Source organism: Arachis hypogaea, chromosome 10, assembly GCF_003086295.3.
Source record: "Arachis hypogaea cultivar Tifrunner chromosome 10, arahy.Tifrunner.gnm2.J5K5, whole genome shotgun sequence".
NCBI lineage: Eukaryota > Viridiplantae > Streptophyta > Magnoliopsida > Fabales > Fabaceae > Arachis > Arachis hypogaea.
This window is the reverse complement of record NC_092045.1, coordinates 42,243,002-42,264,613: the sequence shown is the minus strand read 5'-3', so window position 1 is coordinate 42,264,613 and position 21,612 is coordinate 42,243,002. Positions and strand designations below refer to the sequence as shown.

The following is a 21,612-nucleotide window of genomic DNA, read 5'->3' as shown; positions in this document are numbered from 1 at the left end:
AAAGAGTTACCTTGAAACCTCAATAATAATAGAAATTCAGAAGTTGAATGCTTCCTTTACTCATTGGTATGAACTTCTTGATTTGTGGTTGTGAAAAATAAAAATTTACTTTGGATATAGATGATATGTTAATATAAAGATAAAATAAAAGGATAAAATAAAATCTGGTGTATTATGATTGGATGAAGATTTTGAAATGAAGAAGATGGAATGGAAGAGGAGATGAAGGAGAAGAGAGGGTTTGGTTTTGATTTGTACGAAGAAAATGAAAATAAAAGAGAGAGGGAGGGATCACGGAAGGCTCGAGAGAATAAGAAGGAGGAAGGGGTTTAAGTGGGGGCATGTGACCCAGGTAACTATGCACTTCTATTTCTTTTTTTTTTCCTTTGAGGGTATAACAGTTTTAAAGGAGTAATTTATTTTTAAAAGCTACTTATTTTAAATAAAATTTGTTAAAATTTATTTATTCAACACATATATTTAAAATTAAATTAAAAATAATAAAAAATCAATTTATTTAACTTAATTAATTTTTAAAAACTTTTTAAAATATATAATTTAAAATTTTAAAAATTAATTTAAATATTTATTTTTAATTCCATATATTGAAAGATTAAAATGAATCTCTTATTTTTGGCATAATCTCAGCTAACTATAGGGTACCATAATAATAATTTATTGCATTTAAATATTTTGTTAATTAGATTATTATAAAAGAATCAACTTAATTTTGTCATTGTAAAATCAAAATATTATTCGTCAAGATAAAAAATTAATTATCAAATTAATTATTATATTTTTAGTGACTAAAAAAGGAGCAATGCTAATATTTTTTTGAAAATTTGTATGTAAATATATATTATTTAATTTATTTTTAATATATATTTTATATTTTAATATATATTTTTTATAAATAATTAATTTAATAATTGATATTTATTTTTTTTAGTATACACTTACTCTTTTTTTAAAAAAAAAATTAAGAATAAAATTCAAATTCGTATTTTTTATATAAATATAAAAAAATTATGTGATTTAAATTATATCTAATTGAACTAATTGACCAAATGCATTTATTAATTACTATTGCTGTTATGGTTGTTATAAAATTCATAAATCAATTAGACCATATTTAAGATTTATATTTAATGAATTACCTGAATATGACTATGAAATTATATAAAGAAGGACTTGTTCATATTTTCCTTCGTCGTGTTGTGTTGCTCATTGGTTTCAGTGAGTTCAAGCTTCAACACACCACACCACCCCACCGTTTACTTTGAAAAATCTTTACCTCTTCCACTGACAAAAAAAAAAAAAAAATACAAGTCTTCATTTTTGTCCTTCTTCCCTCACTTCTTTCAAATCGTAGAAAGTGGGTTAGAAATCGTAGCTATAACGGCACCAAGTTCTTCCCTTTCCATCCCCAATCGGATTTTCCGGCCAATTTAAAATTGGAAATTGAAGGAATCGAGAAATTGGAGCTAGAATCCGTTGATTGATGGGTCTCGTGCAGAACCTGCGAGGCTCGAGAACCGAGTCAACTCACGAAGGTTTACCGGTTTCATCGGTTCAATCGGGTTTGCTTCCGAAGCGGAAATGTTCGAATCTAATGCCTCTTGTGGTGGCACTTGTGGTCATTGCGGAGATCGCGTTTTTAGGGAGGCTCGACATGGCGGAGAACGCAGCTATGGTCACTGACTTTTTCTACCGGTCACGTGCTGCGTCCGTGGTGGATGGTGCTGATGATTTAGATTTTGGTTTGCTTGTTGGTAGAACTAATAAAAAGAATTCGGAATCGGAGAGCTGCGAAGAGTGGTTGGAGAGAGAAGATTCTGTAACGTATGAAAGGGATTTTAACAAGGAACCTGTTTATGTCACTGGAGCTGACCAGGTTTCAATTTCTTTCTTCTTTTTTTAGTTCTTTTTCTTCCATCTTTCTTTTGTAACTTTGATTTGATAGAAGTTTTTAATAGCTAGTTGTTGTTCAGAGATTATTGTATGTATGTTATAGCATGTTTCTTTTTTTTGGTTTCCGAAATTTGCAAATTTAGACACACATTTGGTTGAAAGGGTAGTTAACTATTCGTTTATTCACGAGTTAGTAAATTAGTGTATGCAGTTCCAAGCACATTCTGCTCTAATTAGTATAGTTTTTATATTATTTGGATATCGGCTTGTTAGAAGCATGGATCTACTTTGCAGGTTTTGAATTTGTATATTGTATATGAGCTGCTTATACTTAGATATTGTATGTGAAAAGGATGATTTCTGAGGCAGACAAAGATTAGATATTCTGATTTTGTGAGGCATGATCTGTCACGGATTTTATGAGGAAGTGTAACCAAGCTGATTATAAATTATAAACGAGAAAGCAACAAAATCCAAATTTGAAATATATGTAGCCAATATTATGAATTGCAATTGTTGGTACTTGATCACAATTGTTGTGGATGTATATGTTTTCTAGCACTGATTGTAGACTTCACTACTTCCTTGTTGTGGGTGATGTTGAAGAATTTCTTTGCGGCTACAATGCTATTTTGTTGGCATGTTTGATTGTTGATTGCAAAAAGTTCGTGTATGTAACCACCTGCTAAATGTTTAAAGTCCGTGTGATTGTTCCTGTCTGTCTGAAGTTTTTAGTTCATGCAATTCAGGAGTGGAAATCATGTGCGGTGGGATGCAAATTTGGTTATGATGGGGATAGGACACCTGATGCTGCATTTGGGCTACCTCAACCATCTGGAACAGCTAGTGTGTTACGATCGATGGAATCCGCACAATACTACTCAGAGAACAATCTTGCAATGGCACGACGGTGGGTAAGCACGAATATAAAGTGCTGAGTCATTAGGTTTGATAATTTACGTTGTATATGGCTGCTTTATTTTTTCTCCATTAAAGTTTAAGTGGGTAAACAAAAACCTCCCCCCCCCCCCCCCAACACACACAACCGCGAGGTTACAAGGGTACATATTTCTTTAATTTGATACAATTGTTTTGCTTCATTTTTAAAGTTAAATCTAAAAAAGTGTGGGTAATGTAAAGTAGAGAACAAAGTTTCTACTATGTCTTAAAGGAGGGCAAACATAAAGCTCGGGAGTTTGATCCTATGAAATTGAACATAACCTATATGCTATGTGGTACAGGGTTTCAATCAATTCGGTGACTGTCTACTTTTCATTGCATGTTATAATTAACGCATAATACTTATTACTGTGCGTATACGATTTTATTTTTCTCAATTGAGTTTCTTCTTTCTTTGGTGTTCTCTATTTGGTGTAGAGGCTGGAGCATGTTCCCTTTCAAAAGCTTAAAAATAGTGTAATAAATGAACTAATATTTCAACATCGCTATGTTCTAGGAGGGGATATAAAATTGTAATGACAACCAGTCTATCATCTGATGTTCCTGTTGGATATTTCTCATGGGCTGAGTATGACATCATGGCACCCGTGAAGCCAAAAAGTGAAAGTGCTCTAGCAGCTGCATTCATTTCTAATTGTGGTGCTCGAAATTTTCGGTTGCAAGCTCTTGAAGCCCTTGAAAAAGAAAACATCAAGATTGATTCTTATGGCGGTTGTCATAGGAACCATGATGGAAGAGGTACATTCTAATAATTGCAATAAATTAAAACATTGATGTCTTTTGTCCCCATTATTGTTCGCCCTTCTACCTCTTAGATGGTGACTTTTTTAAATATACACAGTTATGCTTATGCTATAGTACTTTCTTTATTAATGTTGGTGTGGCTAGTTTGTCTGACAAATGAGGGAAGAAAGTGGTTGGATTGCTGTACTTAAACCTCAAAAGACTGTGACCTGGTTCTTATGTGGCCACAAACGCTTTCTACATAAATTCTCAATGTGAAAAAATGCTCTCTAATCGGAACCATTAGAATTCAAACCACAATTGAGCACCAACTGGTCTATTACGTTGAGCTGAATTGACATTCAAAAAACATTTGAAATTTGATTAATAGATCTTGCATGTATGTCACTAAAGTCAGAGGTTCTCTACTTTTTCTTAAACCGAAAAAACTTGTTAATGCTTAAGCTGTACCTTAGTTGTTCACATTATAGACTAGGTTCTGAAATTTGTCTCTGCACATTTCTAATTAAATTCTCTGTTATTTGGATCTTATCTTTACAATTGTGTTTTGGATTTTGTTGTTGTTAATGTTGATGGTGTTTTACTACACATACTCATTATAAGGAAATCAAACTTAAATCTAGACGTAGTCAACAATCTGATGAGTCTTAACTTATCATTAATATTGATAAATTTAAATCTAGTAGGTGATTGACTGATTTATCATTAATTAGAAGTATTTTGAAATTGGTCCAACTTTCCCCTCTTTACGGTGATAACTTCCAAATTTCAATGAATATACAATGATGTATTAATGATTATTATTAATTTCTTGCAGTGGACAAAGTGGAAACCCTGAAGCGCTACAAATTTAGTTTAGCCTTTGAAAATTCTAATGAGGAGGATTATGTAACTGAAAAATTCTTCCAATCCCTTGTTGCTGGTATGAAAATATATTTATCATTCCTTCACATTATTTGATATTGTATCTACTAGGTATGCATTATGCAACATCATTATGTAGCACTAGTTGTCCATGGGGTTCTGAAACCTTTGATTCTTGCATCCCATTTTCTGGTTTTCTTTGCAATCTAGTAACATTGTTTTCCAAGAAATGCAATTTGAAAATTTGTTTGCAATTGAGTGCACCATTTTTTATAACTTGAGGGATATTAATGATGACAAGTTGTTCACACTTAAATTAATAGATCATGTGGTCCTTAAGCGGTGGATAATGTAGATATTGCCGACATTAAATGAGTCATCTTATGTGATGCTTCTTGGACTAATAGTTTGTTGAGCCCAATCTACTGTCTCGAGTTTGTTCCTTCAAATTATTTGCCAATCTGTGCTTGAATATAATTTAGAGATATTTGAAGTGGTTAACGAAACTTTAAACAGTGTGTGGGGTGACATTTGTAGTTGATTGATGCCGGTAATAGAATAAGATAATGAAGGAGAAAACTCTTGTATATTGATAAAAACAGAGCTGAATCCAATGAGGATTAGTTTGTATGATCCAAGGAGAAAAAGAAAGAAAAAAGTTTTGCCTCCCGGACTTTCCCCTCCACAGTACTTGCACCTCACTCCTATTTAGCATGGTCCTGAAAGGATCTCAGGATCTTCTCCCCACACACTGTTCATTGTTGTTAACTCCGCAAATTGGTTAAGCATCTCACGACTCCTTTAGAATTGTCCCTCCATCTCTTATGGTATTTCTTTCCTGGATCCACAAGCCATCCTTTGAATCCTGTCTGGAGTCTATAGTTAAAATAATTTCCTGAGGCCAAACTTCATCTGATTTGTGATAATATGCTGCCAGGTCATATTGTGGCATTTGGATGCTCCAACATGAGTATTACATGTAGAAGAGTTGTGCATTTCCATATATGGAATATTTTTTACATTTAGGTTTGGTTTCTTGAAATGTTTCGCACAATTCAGTGATGGTGCTGCTTCTGGAAATTGATTTCTTTTATGTCAGGAACTGTTCCTGTGGTTGTTGGTGCTCCAAATATTCAGGATTTTGCTCCTGCTCCTGGGTCAATTTTACATATTAAAGAGATACAAGATGTTGAGTCTGTAGCCAAAACCATGAAATATCTAGCAGAAAATCCTGAAGCATTTAATCAATCACTGAGGTAAATTGGAAGACCATCATTTTATAGCATGTCATTTTCATTTCCTTTAATTACTTAGCATCATTTCAATTGGTGATTAATGTAAAATCAGCGAGTTTCATGATGTGATTCTGAATAATAAATCTTAGGGTTTATGTATTTCCAAATGTGAATGGATGTTGTGTTCTTCTCTGTAGGTGGAAGTATGAGGGCCCCTCTGATTCTTTCAAGGCCCTTGTGGATATGGCAGCCGTGCATTCATCTTGTCGTCTTTGCATTCACTTGGCCACCACTATCAGAGAGAAGGAAGAGAAGAGCCCGGACTTCAAGAAGCGTCCTTGCAAATGCACTCGGGGGTCAGAAACTGTATATCATATCTATGTGAGGGAAAGGGGAAGATTTGAAATGGAGTCCATTTACTTAAGGTATAATATTTTGTTTAGTAGTAACACTCATTATGCTATATTTTCGTATAAAGTACAATCAGAATTTGTTGTCGCTAGACTTCCATCAGATTTGATGGCATCCCTTGATTTATTGACAATCATGAGAAGTATAAAATATAATGTCATTTGATTGTGAGTTAATTGCATTTTACCCTTGTAGTCGTGCGCACTTTAGCCCCTTAGTTTTTAAGAGGGTAAAATATATTTTTTGTTTTTGAAGTTTAGCAAAAATTTCAAAAATACCCCAAAATTTTATTTTGTTTCAATTTTGTCCCAAAAGTTTCGATTTGCATCGAATATACCTCCGATAGCTAAATTTTTTAAAAATTTAACACCAATCCAACAAAAATGCATGAAAGTTATGCTTGATTTGCTTGTGTTGAAGGTTGTTTTTATAAAATTGTTGTTGAATTGGTCTTAAATTTTTTGAAAAATTAGCGGCCAGGGGGTATAGATGATACAAATCGAAAACTTCTAGGACAAAATTGAAACAAAATAAAATTTAGGGGTATTTTTGAAACTTTTGTCAAACTTCAAAGACAAAAAATATATTTTACCCTTTTTAAAATGTGCAAATCAACTTCTGAACTTTCTCAAATTGAGTAGATTGACCTTGTTGACAAATTCTCCATCAATTGTTAATAAGGATTTAACAGTTGTATATTTAAAAATGTTCAAGGAGGTGAGTTGTTCATGGCCCCAAAGTTCCAAAGGGTAAATTACACTTACTTTGGGTGAAATGCACATTTTGAAAACTTCAGGGGTTGATTTACACATTTTTAAAGTTTAGGAGCTAAAAGGACATGATTCGATTCACTCTGAATATGTTGTTGATCAGACCAATTGCTTACGTCTGTTCTAGAAGAATGTCATCTCATATGAGAACTCATTATTTTGATGCCATTTGGCAGGTCAAACAATTTAACTCTGGAAGCATTGAAGAATGCTATTCTTTTGAAGTTCAGATCCCTGAATCATGAACCTGTATGGAAGCCAGAAAGACCTAAAGTTCTAAGCGGAGGAAACGAACTAAAAGTTTACAAAGTATACCCGGTCGGCCTGACGCAGAGGCAAGCACTTTATTCCTTCAGCTTCAACGGGGATGCGGATTTCACGTCTCACTTGGAAAGCAGTCCATGTGCCAAGTTCGAAGTCATTTTTGTGTAGCGTGTGCCCTCTCTCACTCTCGCTTACTTACTCACTCACTCACCGCCTTACAGAAATACACATTAGGCCTGCTAATTCACCGGGGATTAGAGGTTTATGAATGAGATTGGAATGGCTTGGTTTTTGCCTAGTCTCTTGGCCAACTCGTAGAGGGATTTACCATTCAGAAAATACCTTACTTCAGATTAGAACTCATTTGTGCACTACAAAGTCATGAAATGAAGCTCCATATTTGATGTTAGATGATTGTGCTTTTGCCTTTGATCAACTAGATTCTAGACTCGCTCATAATATGGACTGTGTGATAGTTGTATATTTTTTAGGTTCAAATTTGATAGAAATCTTAAACATTTCACTCAATGGTACATATTGCTTCATGTTGATCTTGATCACTTATCTTTTAACAATGTGATTGGATTTGCATTTGTAGGATGATTTTAGAAATAATTAATTTTGGGGGCAAATGACATGAATAAAATAATTGAATGAGAAATTTATGCAAATGTAACATTTTAAAACACATTACATCCCGATCCTAACTCTTTTATATAAATCGCTATACGTAAACTACTAGACAGACTTTTGTCGCAGATTATGAGCAGCACAAAAAACCCATAAACCTACTGCCAATAGCGGACTAGAAGCAATGTTATTGGAAATATAATGGGCTGATTGATTTGGCCATTTTCATTTTTAACGAAAATGAAAATAAAATATAAAAATATGTTTGGTTGAGTAATTTTACATTGTTTTCAGTGAAAATATTTTTAAAAAAGAGTGCAAAATTGAAAATGATATTTTCTAATTTTTAGCTTTTTTAATTAAAAATGATAAAAATATTTTTAATCCAAAACACAGTTTCAGTTGAAAAATCCTTGATTTACCGTGTTCGATCCTTCATCATTCCTTTTATAACCCATCAAGACTAAATCCTAAATCACATAACGTTAAAAACACAAAGCCAGCGCCTCCAAGTCTCATTTCACTCTCTTCCACGGGCTATTCCAACTCCGGTAATTCTCTTTCATTCTCTTTCATCGGCTTTTTTATTCTCTATAGTCCATTCAAAGGTAAAAAAGACTTTTATTGTTTAATGAAAATATCTGTTATATTTTTTAAATTGGAATATGATGTCAAATTTGAATTTGTATTTTCATTTCCTCTTTCAGTCTCTATGACTTGCTAATTAAAAGCTCTTTAAAACTTTATTTTGCGGCTTGAAAATTCTTACTATTTTATTTTTATAAATTAAATTAGAATATTAAATGGGGTGAAATTTAAATTTTAACTTTTTTTGTAATATTAATTTTTTTTTAATTTTAAGCTCCTTAACGTCTCTATCTAAGGTTTTTCAAATTTGTTTGGTGCTTGTCTGAAATTTTTGTGTTGATGTATTTCTCAATTTCATAGCAATATGATAATTTTTTTTGTTAGTATACTTTTTTATTTTTTCTGTTGGTACATTATTTTTTGTTGGGATGATAACAGAAAAGAATATCCAAAAAACAGAGTGAAATTCAGATGCATAAAGATTTTAATCTAAAAACTCATTTGTATTCTTATCCAATTATCCACTTTTTCAACGGTATTTTCATTTTCAAAGTCAAATTTAACCGTATTCCCATTTTATATGCTTTATTTATTTTGTATTTGTACCTCGTATTTATTTTTTAATATCACCTAGACTTATTATTGTTATTTTTGTTAAGCAATGTCTCTTTATTTTTTACGGTATAAAAATTAATGTTAACTTAATAAAAAATTAAATAACTAAAATTATAATTGAAAAAAAATATAATTTTAAATTCTACAATATTAAAAGCACATTTTAAAAATATACTAACTAAACATATTTTTATTATTTTCAATGTTTGGAAATAAACTCTTTTTTTTCATAAACCAATCATATTTTCTAAAATATAAAAAGTTGAAAATAAAAATTATTTTTAAAAAAATAAAAATAAAAAACATTTTCGCGAACCAATTAGCTCGTAATTAATCCGTTGCTATATAATACTTTATGTATACCTTTTTTTTCTATTATTCATTCAAAGATTTTTTTTATATTTTTGTCCACTATTTTTTATTACTGAATATATATATATATATATATATATATATATATATATATATATATATATATATATATATATATATATATATATATATATATATATATATCACTTGCATTTATTATATTATTAAAAATTGAAAAATGTCATATAGCTAATGATTCATCCGTCTTAAATTATATTTTAAATTAAAAATAAATTATATTAATTTTGTATAGATTTACTTTCTATTTTTTTTTTTTGAGAATTAACTTGTAACTCAAATTGAATTTGATCATTATTCTAAAAAATTCTTTCACTCACCAAACTTCTTAAAATTAATGACATGAATTTATATATTAAGATTTAGGATTTAGTATTTGAATTTTTTTTAAGTTTTATAGTTTAAGTTTTCCTATTTTTATTTAGATTGTTTTTGTCTTAAATCAAATATATTGATTTTTAAGGAGGTTTATTTTAAATATGAGAGAGAGGAAGTAAATGAGATTAAATTTAATTATGCGTGTTTTGTATTTATTTAAATTGGTCTTAATAATAATTAGCTAAATATAGGTTGAATTTTATTTGTTATTTAATTGTATTGAAAAAAGTTAAAGTTAATAATAATTAGAAATTGTCATTAAAAAATTATTTTTTAAAAAACTTCTTATAAGAGATAAATTAAAGAAAAATAATGAAAAAAAATAAGATAGACACAATTGAATATGTATATATACATGTATTTCATTTTCAGGAATAAAAATAGTGGATACAAATATAGAAAATAAAAAATCTTTGAATGAATAATAGGGGAATAAAAGATGTACATAAAGTATTATATATTGACAAAAGTAGTCATAAAAAAAATATTGATAAAAATATTCCATCATTCACAATTTTGATGGTACTCCATAATTCACCATATCTATACATATCTTTCAATATAAACGGGAGTAATCTCCATGATTAACTCTTCCAATGTCATAAATTTCACATCTATCATTTAAACACGTAAACTGTTATAATTAGCAACAGATTAATTATATTTTTTTCCTTAATAATCTGCTATGCCAATAGTGATTTTTGTTTTGCTTTCTTTCATAAATTGTGCCAATATACAGCTGTTTATGGCCACCTTTTATTGCTCCTAATCCACGATTGGTAGCAGTGGTTTATGATTTTTTTTTACTACTCATAATCTGTAACAGGAATTTTTTCGTAGATTACGTATAAATTCAAAAACTGTGATAGATTATATCGATTTATATAGAATAGAGTTAAGACTAAAATGTAACTTGTTTTAGAATATTGTATTTACATCAATTTTTCATCTAATTATTTTATTTAAGTAATTTGTCCTAATTTTAGTGGAGCGATTTGCATTCGATAGTAATTTTACAAAATTGATTTTAAAGACTTGAAATAACATAGTTAAAATTAGTTAATGCTCATTTTGGTAAGTGTAGGTATTCGCATAAGATATTTTGGTATTTTAATAACAGTAATAGTAATGGTATGTGCACAAGATATTTTAATAACTAAGTATAATTAAGTTAGCCATTAACAATAAAAATACTCTCAAAATAATACGTACTAGTGTTTAATTTTGTATTTTTTATAGCATATAAATTTTTGTTGGAAAGCACATAAATTTTAAAGCATAAAGCATAGCATACAAATTTTTGAAGCATAGCACACTAAATTTTGTACATAACAAAAATTTAATGATATAGCCTACAAATTTTTATACATAGCACACAAATTTTTCAAACATAACACACAAATTTTTGCAGAAATTTATCAAAGTGTTCATGGTTCAGTTTTTTAAAATTGATTTTAAACCAATTTATAATGTAGTGCACCAGTTTAAACCAGTTAATAAAAATAAAATTAATTTTAATTTAATAAATCAGTTTACACTAATTTATATGCTAAAACTAGTTTTTAACATGTAAAAAATTCGATTTAACCTTTCTCCCTCTTTTTCTCTCCACCTCTCTCGTCCCTCTCTCTTAACCTCTCTTCTTTCTCTCGTTATCATATTTATCTTTTTTTTTGCTTATTTCTTTCCTTTTTTATCTTTATTTTTTTCACTTTGATACAAAGATTTCTTGTTTATTATCCTCTTTTTTATAAAATCTTTCATTTAAATGTGGTCATGGATTGATCAAACTAAAATTGTATATTTATGAGTATACTGTGACACAAAAATTTTAATTATTTATACTAAGAAAATTAGTTAAATTAATTTTTTTGACAATCCCTAAATATAGTATACAAATTTTTGCATATAACATCCAAACTTTTACACATAGCACACAAATTTTTACATATAGCATACAATTTTGTTGCTATATTTTTTTAGGGTCATAGATTCCTTACTCCCACTTTTATGTGGAAGTATGATTAACCATCACTAAAATATTTACAAAATAAATTCTGTTTTTTTTATATTTTAAAAAAATCAATAATTAAATATTTATCCCTCTAATTTCTTTATTTTACATATTCCTCTTATCTCTTTTAATATGAGTTTAAATAAGGATAAGAGCTCTGTTAGGATTTTTCTCTCACTCAACTTCCTATCAACGTCGCTCGTTTCTTGTGCCTTAGCTTCCTCTCCGCAGTAGCTCGCTTTCTGATCCTCTCCCTACGCCGTGTTCGTTCTTTGATCCTCTCCATCCGCGCAGTTGCTCGTTCTCTTTTGCATCATACTATCTTCGCCACCGCAACACGCTATTGCTACCGCTGCCGCTGCCGCTGCCGCCGCTACACTCAGGTCCATCACTTCATTGTTTTCTGTCACCTCTCTATTCCTCTTCTTCACCAGTGACTCTGATATCTGTCCTTCTCCTTCCACCTCTACCTCTGCGACCTACTCCTTTAAAGTTCTATTTTATTTTTTTATTTTACTTTTTTTTCTATAAAAATTTTATGTGAATTTGAATGTTCTTCATGTGACAGAGTATGCCTTCTGAGAAGTGTACAAATGTGCAATTTTCATTGGCAATGGATTTATTTATAAGTTTAATAGTTTTACTTGAATGTTGTTTTGATTTCAAAAGAATTTTATAATAAACCAGTGAAAAGTTTTAAAATAGATTAGGAGTCCTTGATTATGCTTGAATGATTGAATTTGATTATTGTAATTTTGTTGGTAGAAACTATTTTAATTTCTAATTGAATACGGTTCCTACTTTTTTCTTGTTTGAAATTTAACCCCTGTTGTAAAAGTAGGCAATGATTCTAAAGAGCTAAAATTCAATATATGGTGTCTTGTATAGGGAATTCACATTGGATTAGGAGTAGAAACAATAAACAACATAAGCGATAGTAGCTTATAACAAATTGCGCTAAAATATATGAGAATGGCTTAACTGTGTTATTACTCTATACATCTATTCTCAAACATAATCTTAGATATATCCTTTGCTAATTAAAATTGATTTTTGCTTTGGCTTTGAAACTCCGATCTCAAAAGTTGGTGCTAAGAGTGGTTTAGTTAAGATATCAACCACTTAAAGGAGTGAAGTTGAGTAAAACTAATTTTTTTCTTTTTCTATATCACAGAATCAAGATCAAGCACAAAGTGCTTGGTTTATTGTAGAGAAATGGAATTGCAACTAAAAACACTAAGTTTAAAGTGGTTAACCTTACTATAGAAGAATTAATGAACCAGTTGATTTGCAATTGCTACCCCATTATCTTTTTTTGCCAACACAATTGTGTCGGAATTTTAACTTCGTATACTTTAGAAGTTTTTAAATCCCCAATGCTTAATTAAGCTATTACCTTTTTAAATTTATTGTGTTTTTCTGTCTCTTTATCCACTTGATTTTGGTCTTATCCAATTTAGGGTGTACATACTATTTTTTGACAATATCAAACGCAACATCGACATTCTGTGACAACGGACGTGTTTGAGGGCTCCATGAATATTTTGAAGAATCATCAAAGTTATGGTAAAGTATCTTTTTTTTTTCACTTGTAGGTTTTACTATTCTGGGTCTTGGGACGTCAAAGCTTACTCAGCTTTATATTGTATAATTAAGATTCAATGTCACCAACAAGGCATGCTGTGTGGATTTGGAAATTACAAGGTTTGGATCGGGTACTTATAACCAGAAATTGCATGCAGTCAATACAATTTTAGCAAACAACATATGGAATGGTTGGCACATTAAAATGTGGCATCCTAAGAACATGGAGGACATGGAAAAATGATTGATTTGTAAAAAACTGTGTAGATATACATTAATGCTAGTTTAGGATATTATGATTTTTCGCATATGTTGTTGTAAAGTACTGTGTAGATGTACATATAAGGTTGTACAATGAGAATCTCTTTTATTAATTACCTATCCGATAATTTAGTTAAAAACTTGAAAATGAACCTATATTTTGTTTTGATTTGTTTGTCTTTTGTGTCCCAAGAAATTTTTTAAAACATTATATTCTTTTGTGACTAAATATTGGATCTTCTTTTAATATCTGTAAGTATAGTTTACTTAGTGGATCAAGTTGAAAGTAATTTTTACCTACAAAAATAACTTTGATTTGTTTGGTCTTTTAGATCATAATGCTCAAGCTTTGACATTTTTTTTCCAAAGTAGCAATCATCTTGGATTTCTAATATGGCGAATTTAGTTTAAGATGCGGTTAACATAAAAACATGAAAAAAAAGAAAGTGTATTTGTTTAAATTAATGGATGAGACAAGAGCTCTGTTTGGATTATTCAAGTCATGAAGTGCCATAAAAGCATTTGAAAATCTTTAAACAAAGGAACCAACATGAATAACACTCCATTTATCTATTTCCCCTCAAATAACCTCAATTCTTGACTTCAATTCCTTTAACAATCATCAAAACTCATTTTGTGAGTTATTTCATTCTTGTTCTAATTGAATACAAATTTAAAAAAATTACAAACACAGCTATGGTTCTAATGCACCATGCATCAGCTTAACAACATATATAACAATCTTTACCATTTACATTAACATTTAATAGGCTACATTCTGGCAATTCCCTTCCCGCCAAGTTGTAGCATGTGGTCTTTCTTTATTTCCTCTAGAATTGCATCGTTAGTGTTGTACAAAAAGTAGAACAAATAGAAAAAGAAGTCCATTACTACATTTTCAAAACTAGAATCCTGATTGAGTGTGTATATAGAAGTAAGCCAATCATAATACCCTAAGATCAAATGATAGCAGATACATTTGGAAAGGTTACATGATCAAATGAGTTTGATGGCAGATATTTATAGAAAACCAGCATCAATCATTAAAATAGATTCAATTGCCATTGCACTATTTGCATCTAATATAAAAAAGTCAAAAAACTAAGATTATAATAAGGTTACCTAATGTAAAAGGTTAGTTATTTATCATAAGTCCATAACTATAGTGCAAAAACTCAAATTTTCAATCATATGACTAATGCTAAAAAATCACTCATTAATCATTATAATCTTCATTTCAACATTATAAAAGCAGTGCCATATTATCAAAAACTCAACAAAATTGCATTAGCTTGAAAAAAAAGTGAATCTCAAAATATAACCAAAGATATGATCATGCACAACAGTGCCAATCACAACTACATTTAGGCTAAGCTTTTCACATGAGATCTGACAACTCAACGTGAGGTAGGTTGGTGTCCCCAAGTCACACATAGGCCTTGTATCCTTCACAAGAGGGAGTATCCTTGGCAGTTAAGTCTTTTACCTTACGGTTCTAACTCTACACGAGGAAATCAAAGAGTTACACTTACAATAGAGCAATCAGTTACATACAATGAAAATCACAAGCATGCATAGTAGACTAAATTCACTTACTAAACCACAAATAACCTGTTTAACTATAAAAACTAATTTTTCTTTAATCAATAATCAGCTCACAAAAGGTCATTCAATACTACTTAAATTATATCTAGTAATTGTGATTATTTAAGACGCTATTGTACCAAAGATGATTTATTAGTTTATAGAATAGAGGAACTACTTTAAAAAAAGAAAAAAGAATAACAGTGAATATAAAAGGCACAATCATAATTTTATTACCGTAATTGGTCACAACAACAAAGCAATAAGCAATATAAATCACACTAGCTTGCAAAGAAACACATCTCGGTCTAAAGAAAATGACTAAAACTAACCAGAGTAAAAAAAGCATCAAAGAATTGCTCTTGTATGTATGTATGTAAATTGTAAATGTAATAAGGTAACATCCCCGACAAAGACCTAATAATGCTTTATTTTTTTAAAAAAATTGATTATACTTTGTAGCATACTCAATAAGTAGAGCCTTGAAGCCAAGATTCCAAAAATTACATGAGTAAAAGGTACTTGATCATGCATAGCAAAAACGTGAATTCATAATAAAAGAAATTACGTGAAGTTGAAAAGATACATCTTAACCATTATTATATCGATTTTATCTAACTTACCAATCATTGGCTTGCTACATATCAATCTTCGGCTTCATTGCTATCATGCGAAGCATCCTCACCATATGTTAAAAATATTAGTAAAACAGTATCATTACCAGCTATTAAGCAATTAGAATCTTATCATAACTCATTGACATATATATTTACAATCTCATCATGATCAATGTTCACATGATCAAGAACGTCATCTTCAAAAATGTCAAATCCAAGGCCTTCTAACTAACATTGATCAATGTTCCGACAAATATGACAAATTATTCAATTGTTCCATGCCACATTCACCACGAGATGACTAATGCCACATCCAAAAGCTGGCCAGCATTAACACCTGCTAGCATTACTTGGAAAAAGAATCACCATCATAAAAGTACTATTTTCCATTCACTAATACAAGATTTTATCAAATGCAAGTTAAAAAGTGAAGAATGGAAAGTTGAGACCTCACATAAAGAAATTGGCAGATACTTGTTGGTTCTCATAATGCGTTGGCCTTTATAACTCGATGTTCAAACTCAATGTATAATAATACATCACACAAATAAATTTTCGCACATACATCCATGTCTTCTTATCTTATGCAATACAATAATAAAAATAATAATTACCATATATCCCATTCCTAACGAGGGTTTGCTACATGGATGAAATAGTGACATTACATCCTAACATAAACTATGTCTGAATTTTGGGAAAAATTGTTTAATATTTCTTTTAACTTTGAAAATACTTTAATCACCAACAACCAGATTAGAAAGGAAGAGACTCATCTTAGAAACTATGAAACACAAATCAAACTTCAACCAAAAATATTATGAATTGTGATAGATTTCTAGCAAGTGAAAAAAAGATTCATCAAGTTCAATATTTAATGCATTTTCTGATCTCATTATCCATAATTAAAAAATGAGCAAAAATTAGAATCAATTTACAAATATAACTATGCTAGTAAATATGACTTTGCTGATTTTACAAATATGAGCAAGATAGATATATGACACACATATAATCACATCAAAATAAGCAATAGTTACAATACAAAAGTTAAAGTTCTTACTTGTAGCCAGCGAGGACCTCAGAGAGAAGTGAGAAGAGAAAGAAGGTCTTCTCAACACCCTTAGTAGGCTTGGAGAGCAATGAGTATGAAACTGGGCCAATGAGGACATGGAAAATTTCAACACCAAGCTGAGCAAAAGAAAATAGATACTCAATCACAAAGTTAATAATTTGATGCACACAAACATATGAAAAGGCTCAGAATTGTGTTTTGAAAATAATGATCCACCCAAGTGGCAATACAAGGTCTGACACAAGAATCAATAATAATTTCCAATTCAAATATTGAATAGAATAAAAAAATTACTAGTTGTTCCCTCTGATGCAAACCATGTTAGAGCGAGGGATAGGCACTCCAATTGCAACACGACAGTGAAACAAGGCGAGACCACCCAGCAACGACGGCGAGGAGCAGAGTATCAGCGACAGCTCACGGTGAAGAGCAAAGAATGAGTGAGGAAGTAGGGCAAGGAATGAGAACCAATGGCAACGTAGAGAGATCTAAAAGTGTGGAGTGTGGTGCAACGGCGGTAGAAGGAGGCAGGAACCTAAAGCCAAATGTCTCTCTTCTTTAAAAGAATGTTTAAAAGGGAAGGAGAACATGTTGAAAAACGAAAAATATAAAGAGCCAATGTCTAATTATAAATTTTTTCAAAAATAAAAAATGGGGTTCCATTCATAAATATTTTAGGATGGTTAATGTTACTCCCACACAAAAGTAGGAGTAACGAATCTGTGGCCTTTTTTTAGTTGGGTGAGTCAATATTCTAGGTATGTAGTTTTCCAAAAATTTATGTACTGCACATCAAAATTGATGTATTATGCACCAAGTTTTCTATGTTATACACCAAAATTTATGTACTTTGCGTATTTCATTATTTGGGTGTCAATGTTTGGAGCATATGGTCTTTCAAAATTTTGTGTTGTATACTAAATTTGTGTGCTGTATACCAAAATTTATGTGTTATATATCAAAATTTCTGTGCTCTAGTTTTCTGAACATTTATAAGAGAAAAAAAGATGAAGATGATGAGTACGATGATAATGATAATAAAAAGAATAAGGAGAAAAAAAAGAAGAAAAAATTAAATAACAATAACATCAACAATAACATCATCAAGAAGAAAAACTAGAAGAAAAATGATCATTAAAGGAGAGAAAAAGAGTGGTGCATGAATATTTTTTAAATTTTAACAACTTAATTACTCAAAAAATTTGAATACCTAACATTTTTGTTTTAATAAACCAAAATAGTTTTTATAGACAATAAATAAGTCATGTTAGTTTTACCGATTAATTTTACACATTTAAAAAATAAGTTAATTTACGTTTGTTATTTATTAAGGCTATTTTATTTCATGTAACCTGCAAAAATCAAAATTGATGTTTATACCTAGTAAACATTTACTAGGGTAAGCATTCAAACACACAAAAAATAGGTCTTCAACCAGGCACATCCTCCCACAAATCAAAAATAATAAAAGAAAAGAAAAGAAAACCATTATAATATTGGTTTTGATTTCTATTTTAAGTGTGTAAAATTTAAATGTTCTAACTTCTAACATACGATATTAACTAACCAGTATCTTGTACTTGCTAATAGGGGTAGGAATGGAATACTATCTAAATCTACAAATACTCATCCTATCCCTATCTATTCAGGCAGATAATTATACCTCAGTGTGAGACTGGTTTTAGATAATACCCATCTTTATTCGCTTCAATGTATATAATATATATAAATATATATAAAGTAATTAATAAAATGATTAATAATATTATATCATAGTTAATTTTTTTATTTTAATTTATATTATGTATGTGATGATGGTTATTATAAATTTTAAAATTTAATTTTATATGTTGCATTTTAATAATTATAGGAGCAGGTAAGGACGTAGTGGGTATCTGCAGAAGTATGTTAGGGTTCAACTTTTTACTATTCGCGAATAGGAGCGAACAGATTCTATACGAGTTATTATAGGCAGATCGAGTAAGACAAAAATATGTCTCTATCCACTCCATTGTCACCCTTAAGCAGGAGTAACAATAGATATGATAGAATACAAAAAGGTAGAATAAGATTTAATCTCTATTTTAATTCTATTTGCGAGTTTAAAAGTTTCAACTTGAACTCTACCTAAATTCCTCATCCCGACCCGACTTGCAAGAAATAAATTTATTTTCACTTATATTATTTTGTTCGTGCTCAGAACGAGGTCAGATCTGAAAAGGTGGAAACTGGAGATCCCAACTTTGTCAAGCGTAGAACTTGGCCGAGAGGGCAGCCTACAAGATATCCGATGCCAAAGTCAGTAGAGTGTGAGGTTGTAAGTGAGTTTCGTGTGTTTACCTGGGAATTTCCATTCCCTTTTAGTTTTTGCCCTTTTGGGTTGCCATTTTTCTGACATTGAATACTTATTATGGCGTATTGTTTTTTAGGATTCGGTGGTTATGGAGTATGGCGACATATCCGTTGTAACACCTGGCCGTTATCCCCTGAAGTCGGCTATGGCCTTAATCATTGGGTTAGTTACGTTCTCCTTTTGTCTGGGACAGTGCCCCAACTCGGATTCCTAGACCTGGTCTTTTCCGGTTGAGGGTATCAGAGTTTATGGGTTAGGCCCTCCTTTAAACAGGAGTTTAAAGAGTTTATTAAATGAAACTGAACAGTTTCCTTTAATTTTTAAATCAGTTATGCTTCCCTCATTCCTCAAACCATTAGTTTATTCTCTCTTTTCAATAAATGCAACATTAGTTTAGATTTAAATAACCTTTACTCTTTACTTTATCTTTCATTTTTACCAATTCCACTTTGTGCGAGTCTTCTTTAGCCTTCTTCTTCTTCGAGTAGTTTCCTTCTCTGCCTTCATCAAGTTCATCACTGTCGATATCCCTTCTATTAACATTTTAAGGTTAGTGATTCTGATACTTCTTGTTCATGCATGTGATTTTCCCTTTTTGAAGCTTTTATTTTTTAATCTTTGTTCATTCTTCCTATTTTGTGGATTTTGTTTGATGCCCCTTGCCATTTTCCATGTGTTTCCTTTTGTTTATTTTCTTTTGATTAGGCCAAATATAGGTGGGACACCATTGTTTTTGTTTTCAAGTAGCTTGATGATTTTGCTTGCCCTCATTCTTGTGCTTCCAAGATTTTATTTTTTCTTTTTTTAGCTAAAATTTTGTAGTGTTAGAACTTATCCTTCTTGGTAATAGTAGTGATGTAGTGGTGCCTCTGTAGGTGATGGCTAGGAAAAAGGTCATTGGGGCTCGTTATCGTGGCAGTGCAAATTTTTTGAGACCCCGACCTGCCCCGATGAATGGCAAGCTCCTGGTGCTCGTTCTTGGATATCGTACCTTCACTTAGGGTCTTCTTCTATTTTTTCACTTTGACAGTCCCATTTAGGTCACAAGGTCGTGGGTTTATATCTTTCTGTGGTGAGCCGAATAGAAGAATTTTTACTTTATTTGAAGAATCCTATCATCGATTCAAAGAATGTTTTTTAAGGTTGAGGGGGTTGAGGGTACCACTCCTTTCTTTCTGACTTTAGAGGGTGCCAAGAGATTTAACCTCTATTGGAACTTCCATGTTTCCTCACCGAAAATCCAACTTTCTCATGTGAATACTGACGAACTCCTCAGTATCAATTTATTAATGATGCTGTGGAATGAGTGTCTGTTGACTCTGAGAGATATTCTCATAAACGAGCAGGCTGCTCGGAATGCCATCAGTAAGATTCCAAATCTTTTCGTCTCCATTTATTTCTGACTTCTTTATTTAATGAGTTATCTTTTGCTTTATCTTATAGTTGACATGGTTGGAGGTCTTGCCGCCATTGAAGAGATGAAGAGGAGGTTGGTATCCCAACCTCCTATCACAGCTGGTGGTGACGGGGGTTCGTCGTCTGCGACCATAAGTCGATGAACTCAATAGCTTGGTTATTACTCTTTAGACTAAGCAGACTTCCCTCGAGGATAAGGTGAAAACTCTGGTAATGCCGCTTCGGATTTAAGGAAGGCGACCCTGAAGAAGTAGGTTTGCGAGTTAATAAAGAAGACTGAGGAGCTTGACCTTGCTGTTCGGAGAGCCGAGTAAGTGACTATCGATAATGTCTTTGATGCCGAGACTAATATCAAGGAGCAGATTAAGCTGAAGGCTCCCGACTTGGATGTCTCCAAAGTCAAAGCCTTCAAAAAGATTGTGGATGGGAAAGTTGTTCCCTTTTTATGATTTACATACAATTTTCTTTACTTGTTTTCTAAGTATTTTGGGGTTGGTACCTCGTTATTTCTGACACTTTTTGCAGTATCATTACCGTTTCTTTTCAGGATTAAGTTATGTGTTTTCGTTATGTCAGGGTAGATGAATGTTTAAAAACCATTTTATACTACTTGTCTTAACCCTTTCTCTTTGTTAAACCGTTTGCTTCGAACTTTACTTTTTTAGCTCGATTTCGATTTTACACGAGTAAGGTGACGTTCGCTAAGCGCAACATTGAATTCATAGTAAGACTTAAGGATTTTCAAGAAATTTAAACATACAAAGAAATTGAAAAAGGGAATAGGAAAAGAGTGCCCTTTATTTCATGAAGTGAAATAGGATTATTTGAAACTGTTACCACCATTTAAGAGAAGCATTTCCTCAAATGGATTGCATTCCAAGTCCGTGGTATCTCGGTGACGTCCAAGGTTTCCAGCTTGTATGCCCCTTTCCCTAGTACCTCCTTTAC

At 31.2% G+C, this 21,612-nt stretch overlaps 1 protein-coding gene across 1 annotated transcript; it reads left to right on the top strand.

The window, feature by feature from the left end:
- Positions 1-1,159: 1,159 nt before the first annotated feature.
- On the top strand, positions 1,160-7,830 carry LOC112715584 (glycoprotein 3-alpha-L-fucosyltransferase A). The gene is made up of 7 exons (XM_025767360.3): positions 1,160-1,894; positions 2,661-2,821; positions 3,368-3,609; positions 4,433-4,537; positions 5,579-5,735; positions 5,912-6,139; positions 7,072-7,830. Exons 1-7 carry the CDS (start codon positions 1,502-1,504, stop codon positions 7,325-7,327), a joined length of 1,542 nt encoding a protein of 513 aa, XP_025623145.1. The 5' UTR covers positions 1,160-1,501; the 3' UTR covers positions 7,328-7,830.
- The last annotated feature ends 13,782 nt before the right edge of the window (positions 7,831-21,612 follow it).

Bases quoted from the DNA above. Each gene is read 5' to 3' on its own strand.
- LOC112715584 (XM_025767360.3), top strand. From the start codon at position 1,502: ATGGGTCTCGTGCAGAACCTGCGAGGCTCGAGAACCGAGTCAACTCAC. The intron at 2,822-3,367 runs GTGGGTAAGCAC...GCTATGTTCTAG, and splicing joins AATCTTGCAATGGCACGACG to GAGGGGATATAAAATTGTAA. The intron at 4,538-5,578 runs GTATGAAAATAT...CTTTTATGTCAG, and splicing joins CTTCCAATCCCTTGTTGCTG to GAACTGTTCCTGTGGTTGTT.